The sequence below is a fragment of the Triticum aestivum genome, chromosome 2D, assembly GCF_018294505.1.
Source record: "Triticum aestivum cultivar Chinese Spring chromosome 2D, IWGSC CS RefSeq v2.1, whole genome shotgun sequence".
Classification (NCBI taxonomy): domain Eukaryota; kingdom Viridiplantae; phylum Streptophyta; class Magnoliopsida; order Poales; family Poaceae; genus Triticum; species Triticum aestivum.
The window spans coordinates 34087001-34093708 of record NC_057799.1 but is presented as its reverse complement, the minus strand read 5'-3'; the positions used below and the strand labels follow the sequence as shown (position 1 = coordinate 34093708).

The window sequence follows — 6708 nt, the reverse complement described above, 5'->3', positions numbered from 1 at the left end:
TTTTTAGTAAAAAAAAGGGTTCAGATAGCAGAACTTCTTTTTCTGCTGAATGACATTGTGTTGGTTATTCGGAAATTCATATTTGTTGTTGGTGCTAAGTTCCATGAGCGGAGTGGGTTTCAGAGTTGCCAAAAGCTTGTTGTTGTGGTCAGTAAATTCTTACATGCAATTTCCCAAATTCCTCTGTAGAATGATAATCATTATCAATTTTCACTCTTGTGTTGGATTTCTCCATTATAGTAGACAGGTGCAAAAGGGAGAACCGAGGTCTAAAGATCCGAAAGAATGCGGGCCAATGGATCATGCTTCTGGCCCATTTTCTGGAGCCTAGAACAATACAACTTAGGGGGGAGCTTAATGATTCAGTGGTACATATTCGTAAGCTGAAACTTTTTACCTTTCTTAAGTATTCAGTTATCAGAGAGTGGTGGATAGATGATTATAGGATGCCTATGTAGTTTCCGCTTTTTTCTTGAAAAATGTCAAGTTGCTTGTTTGCTACATATCCATAATTTACATTGTATCCATTTTCTATATATGTATATTAGAAGCAGAAAGACAAGTAGAATGAGCAATATATAGTGTGCCAGTGCGTCTACATCAATTATGAGAAAGACAAGTTTGCTTCAGGGGGTTCAAATTAAGTAGATGGAGATATAGTGATCGGCTGATCTTTCAGTTTATTGTTGTGAAGGAAGTTTCCCTCAAGTTATATGCACATTCTTTTTCTCAATATTACAAAACTAAGGTCCATGTAATTCTCACTAGAAAAAATGAGAAAAAAAGAGGGAGCACCTATCCATCAGGTGACTGAAAAATCAAACGTTTCGGTCGATTCTATCATAACCGTTGGATGCGAATCCAAGTGCCATCCTCACCTAGCACTATTTGTTTTCTTCCCCAGCCCTCTTACTCCGCCTCTGCCTCCGGCTCACCTATGGCAAGCTCATGTCCGAGCCTCACGCGGCGACCCCATTCCTCGTTACCACTCACCGCCGCATCCCCGACGAGAGCTCCGGCTAATCCAAGTGGGCTCAAATGAAAATCCCCCCTCCTCCACCCGCACCGGTCAAGTGACCTGACTCGCCTCCACTTGCAACCCCACATTCAGTCGCGTCGTCACCGGCTACGGTTCGACCCCATCGAACCCCTTGTCGGTGCTCCGATCTCGGGCTCAGGCTTCGCTCCTCTCTCACACGGGATCGACGGACACAATTTCTCATTTCAGTTGCCCAAGAGTTAGGAAAGCTGCAAAAAAGGAAGCTGAGTGGAATAAGAAGAAACAAAAAACTCAGCACATAGACTTTTTCTCCAAGCGTTTTCTCCCCTTCCGCTCGGCGGCTAGGTTAAACTTCTCATTTTAGGCTTCGCCAACGACAGCTGGTATCGGGGAGGGGACTCCTGGTGCCTTTCTCCGGGTAGTAGTTTAGGTTACGTTTTTTTTAGTCCTCGCATGTGCAGCGCTCAGACGGATGTCGACGCTTTTTCTTTGAATTTGTCTTTCGGGTTCTGATCCTCCTCGAGTTCGTCCATATATGAATGTAATCGACGAAGCTCTGGCATAGATCCCTGTCGTCTCATCTTCTTGGGTCGTCGAGGTTAGGGTTTCTCGCCGTTGTGCGTGCGCGACGACAAAATTTGATGCCAGTTGCTTTAGATTTATTCAAGGGATAAAAGACGACGAATATAGCTCTAGGACGGTGGTCTTTAGGGTCACGTGCATAAAGATTTTTCGGTTGTCATCGACAATGTCAAGCCGGCTCTGGTGGGGAGCAGGGACAACGACGCTTTGGCAGCTCGTTTTGACGGAGGTAATGGTCGTTTGGTGGTCTAGAGACCTTGATGTGATTTCTCTTATGTTTTAGATGCTTTAAACTTTTGGTGGACACATAAAATAGGTTTGGATCTTCTTCATAAAAAATAAACTTAACAAAAATAAAAGAACATTTCACAGAAATAAAAACCGGCGAGTCAAAGCGCGCCTATACTCCCGGTGGAAATATCAACGGAGGCCACGCGCGAACTATATATATCACGTACATAGTCAATAGTCTTGTGTGTGCTGGGCCGTGAGTGAGCAGAGGATCGAGCAGTTTTCGGTCACGCCCGCATGGCTCGGTTTTCGACTCATCTCGTCGCCTTGTTCCTCTTCTCACATCTCGTGATCCCCTCATCATCGGCGACAACTCGGCTCGGAGCCGATCTCCTCGGCGCGGCGCGCGCGCCTCCGTTCGAATCATGGCTGCGCGGCCTGCGGCGCCGCATCCACCAGCACCCGGAGCTGGCCTTCCAGGAGCACCGCACAAGCGAGCTCGTGCGCGCCGAGCTCGACGCGCTCGGCATTCCATATGTCTGGCCCGTCGCCCAGACCGGCGTCGTGGCGACCATCGCCGGAGGCGGCGGCGGCTCCGGGCCAGTCGTCGCGCTACGGGCGGACATGGACGCGCTCCCCCTGCAGGTCCGTAGTCATATCCTGCATTTCTATATCGTCAGTCGTCAGTCGTCACTAACCATCGTTAGGAACTTAGGATTGCTTCATTCGTTCGTGAGATATGAACCTGTTTGATCCCAACATAATTCAGACTGCTTCCTCTTTTTCTTGGAAAAGAGATGTGCAGAGAACGAATTAGAGTAATTAGGACAGGATGTGAATGTTAATTCTTTTTCAGAAATATAAGTGTCAATGCTAATGCATGGTTGTTATGAAATTAGATTTAGCTAATACGCAATTATGTAAACCAAATGACATATCCTCCAACCAGTGTAGCAGTACCATTAGATGGTGCTGCAATTTCTTTTGTCCTTGTGATACCGATAGGTTACCTTGTGATACCGGCAGGTGACTCGCTCAGGATTCAGGAACCCAATTTTCTGTTATGCGTCTACATCTCTTTCTTCGAATTCGCACCAATGTGGGTTTAATTCCGTCGTTTTATCTAAAAAGTATCCAAATGTGCTGCAATCAAGTGACCATCATGAAGATTGCCGCAGCAGCCAACCAAAACTATTGCCATCACCGATTAATTATTGTTTGTTTGTTTGTTGTGCTGCATTATGAAACTTAACCACATAGGAAAAACAGAATGTGGCTTTAGTGACACAAAATGGATAGATCAGCAGCTACATGAGGCGAAACGGAAATTATTAGGTTATGAGGCCAAACAAAACTCTTGTTGTCACCGACTAATTATTGTTTGTTTGTTATGCTGCATCATATCATGAAACCTAACTACATAGGAAACACAGAATGCCGCTTTAGGGACACAAAGCGGATAGATCAGCGCCTACAATGAGACGAAATGGAAACTATTTTTCCTTTCACCGATTAATTATTGTTTGTTTGTTGTGCTGCATCATATCATGAAACCCAACTACATAGGAAACACAGAATGTCGCTTTAGGGACACAAAGCGGATAGATTAGCACCTACAATGAGACGAAATGGAAAATATTTGGCCCGTATTCTGGAAAACTAACCTATTTGATATGAATTTTTGTTTTGGATTGTACGTTGTAAGCTGCAAGACAATCGACATCAAGCATTGGTCCAACCAAATACAACATGTTCTATGTGCAGCTTGCACAAAACAGAATTCAATCAACAAGAACCTAGATTCTATCCGAGAATAATCTTTGCTGTACAGTGGTGTATTAATTTGTTACTACCTCCGTCCCATAATATAAGAGCGTTTTTGACACTACACTAATGTTAAAAACGCTCTTATATTATGAGACGGTACTGTGGTCCTTGGGCAGGAATTGGTAGACTGGGAGTACAAGAGCCTCGAAAATGGCAAGATGCATGCTTGTGGACATGATGCCCATGTGACAATGCTTCTAGGAGCTGCCAAGCTACTTCAATCTCGGAAAGAAGATTTAAAGGTAGTTAAAAAACCTACTGCGCTGATCATACTCTTACTTTTAACGTGGTGAAATTCAGACGATTATTACGGTACAGGTAACATGCTATTTGTGTTGGAAATAGTGAGCAATGCTCTTTTGTCAGTCCAAACAATTTTGCTATATAGTTCCATTTCAGTGCTTGTGGGCACCAGGGCTCAACATTATAACTCAGTCAGTTCAGCATATAACTAATACTCTTAACAATATGATGTATCATAATGTGCATCCAAAATAATTCATTTTGAGGTGCATTCAAATTTGTACTACTGAGAGTGAGAAAACAGTTTAATATGTGTCGTTGTTGCTTGACCTTCAGGGTACTGTCAAGCTTGTGTTCCAGCCTGCTGAAGAGGGCTATGCCGGGGCTTACTACATTTTAGAGGAGGGTGTCATCGATGATGTCTCCGCCATTTTTGGCTTGCATGTCTTCCCACATCTTCCTGTAGGGGTTGTCGCATCCCGGCCTGGTCCTTTCCTTGCAGCTGCAGCTCGGTTTACCGCAACAATCACCGGAAAAGGCGGGCACGCCGGTAACCCTCACGATGCCGTTGATCCTGTCATTGCTGCTTCCTCCGCCATTCTCAACCTTCAGCAACTGGTCGCCCGTGAAACCGATCCACTCGAAGCAGCTGTACGTTATTAATATGTCTAGCACATATATTCAGAGGTGGCCAGGCCACCATTAATCCGCATTTGAAACCCCAGGGAAGTGAGTGACAACTTGGTCGATGATGTACTACTTCTTTCAGGTAGTGTCTGTTACACAGCTGAGAGGAGGTGATGCTTACAATGTAATTCCCGAATCTGCGTCGTTCGGTGGCACCTTTCGGAGCATGACAGATGAAGGCCTGTCATATCTAATGAAAAGGGTCAAAGAGGTAGGACAAATTATAACATCCGATGCATTTTCTCCTATCTGAAGTTTCCAGCCAATGCTTTCGTCGACCATTTGACATGAGGTACTGACAACCTGATGCCTCTTTGGAAGATCATAGAAGCCCAGGCTGCCGTGCATCGCTGTGCTGCCACTGTCGACTTCATGGAGGAGAAGCTAAAGCACTACCCAGCCACCGTCAACGATGAAGGGATGTATGCCCATTCCAAGGAAGTGGCCGAGGCCATGCTCGGGGAAGCTAATGTGAAGGTGGCTCCCCGGAGCATGGGCAGCGAGGACTTCGCGTTCTACGCGCAGAGAGCGGTGGGCGCATTCTTTTTCATCGGCGTAGGCAACGAGACCACCATGGATATGGTTCATCCGGCGCACTCCCCACATTTCGTCCTCGATGAGGATGTTCTTCCTATTGGAGCTGCATTTCACGCCGCGGTTGCCATTGAGTACCTGAGCCGCTCTTGAAACTACCAGAGCATGAGTGAAGGTCCGTACATTCTTGGATTACAAGATCGTTGATGGCGCGTGTTGCTGCACCCGTCTGTTCTAGCTCTCAATTGTTAGGGATATAATGTAATTTGTATACCTTTGTTTTAATGGTTTGAAGTATTGTGCTTTCTTGTAGCTTGTGCTTGTGTTAGAGCTTTGTTCTAAGGTCCGACAGACTTTTAGTTGGTTTGAATTAGAGTCTTGTGTACTGGCCCTAAAAAACCTCTCTCGCAAAGGTTCAGGTCATAACATTAAAAAAAATAGAATGTTGAAGACATCAAGAATATTTGAAGATTTTAAACTAAATATAGACGGTATAAATACTTCACATTTGGACAGGGTATATTATCTAAACAATCTCGATCTATTTGAAAGTTCTACGCCTTAGTCTAAAAGACAAAGATTCTATTACCCCAACTGAGAGGGAATCCACCATCTTAGGATAAAAAAATGATGAAATGTTTCCGAAAGAATTGAACAACAGAAATCGTTGACGCTCAAAATTTGAGAAGTTCAATAAACATTGTACACAGGCTGTTCGATTTCACATCTTAGGAAGGAGATATTTACAACAAATGTGAATACAAGTGATGTCAACATGGAACCTTAATTAACAAAGAGCAGGCATCGCAAGCCAGTGATGATGTTACTATAAATAGGTGCAAGTACAAGATATAGGAACTTCTGAAGCAATAACTATCAACAAAGAGGGATAAAGCCAGCTTCTACAAGCTAAATTTAGCATTTGAACAGAAAACTAAATTGATACGACCCTTCTTAGGCACATAAGTTCAGCAACATACATTCTAGATTCTTATTTTTGCTACATCAGCATTTCCCTTTGCTATACCAGTATAGCTGCTCTATGTCTATCATGGGGGATGGCACAAATCAAAGCAAATGGGAGCAGGCTTCTTTTCAGTAGGGGGTCTGGGTCAATCGTTCTAGATTAAGTCCTCCCCGATGCTCCGCTGAACTGCAAACAAGTATCATCGGAACTCATCTTCACTTGGGGCCACATTAAAACTCCCATGTGAGCATAAGGTGGATATAAATGTTAGGAGTACCGCCACTTTAAAAAAATTGGATTGCTATGCACAGTTAGTTTCAAACATATAAGCTTGATTCCAGTAGTATATGAACATGACATTAAACATAATATAGAGTTGCTATGAGGAACATAATGATGGAAGAAGGCAGCATGACAGTATATATTACTGGACAAAAATGGAGAAGATGCAGTCTTCAAACCGACACCAACAATACTGGACAAAAAATTATATAATTATTGACGAAAAAGGGTTTCTCCCGCTTTATATATAAAGCAACCATCACCGAACAATACACACACACAGAGAGAGAGAGAGAGAGAGAGAGAGAGAGAGAGAGAGAGAGACCCTAGGCTGGATACAAGGACGCTGAAAACA

At 43.9% G+C, this 6708-nt stretch overlaps 1 protein-coding gene across 1 annotated transcript; it reads left to right on the top strand.

Annotated features, from left to right (window-relative positions):
- The first annotated feature begins 2069 nt into the window (after positions 1 to 2069).
- On the top strand, positions 2070 to 5477 carry LOC123051329 (IAA-amino acid hydrolase ILR1-like 8). Its single transcript, XM_044474188.1, has 5 exons — positions 2070 to 2458; positions 3757 to 3882; positions 4220 to 4534; positions 4653 to 4781; positions 4892 to 5477. Exons 1-5 carry the CDS (start codon positions 2111 to 2113, stop codon positions 5255 to 5257), a joined length of 1284 nt encoding a protein of 427 aa, XP_044330123.1. The 5' UTR covers positions 2070 to 2110; the 3' UTR covers positions 5258 to 5477.
- Positions 5478 to 6708: the final 1231 nt, after the last annotated feature.

Bases quoted from the DNA above. Each gene is read 5' to 3' on its own strand.
- LOC123051329 (XM_044474188.1), top strand. From the start codon at position 2,111: ATGGCTCGGTTTTCGACTCATCTCGTCGCCTTGTTCCTCTTCTCACAT. The intron at 3,883-4,219 runs GTAGTTAAAAAA...CTTGACCTTCAG, and splicing joins CTCGGAAAGAAGATTTAAAG to GGTACTGTCAAGCTTGTGTT. The intron at 4,535-4,652 runs GTACGTTATTAA...TACTTCTTTCAG, and splicing joins CCGATCCACTCGAAGCAGCT to GTAGTGTCTGTTACACAGCT.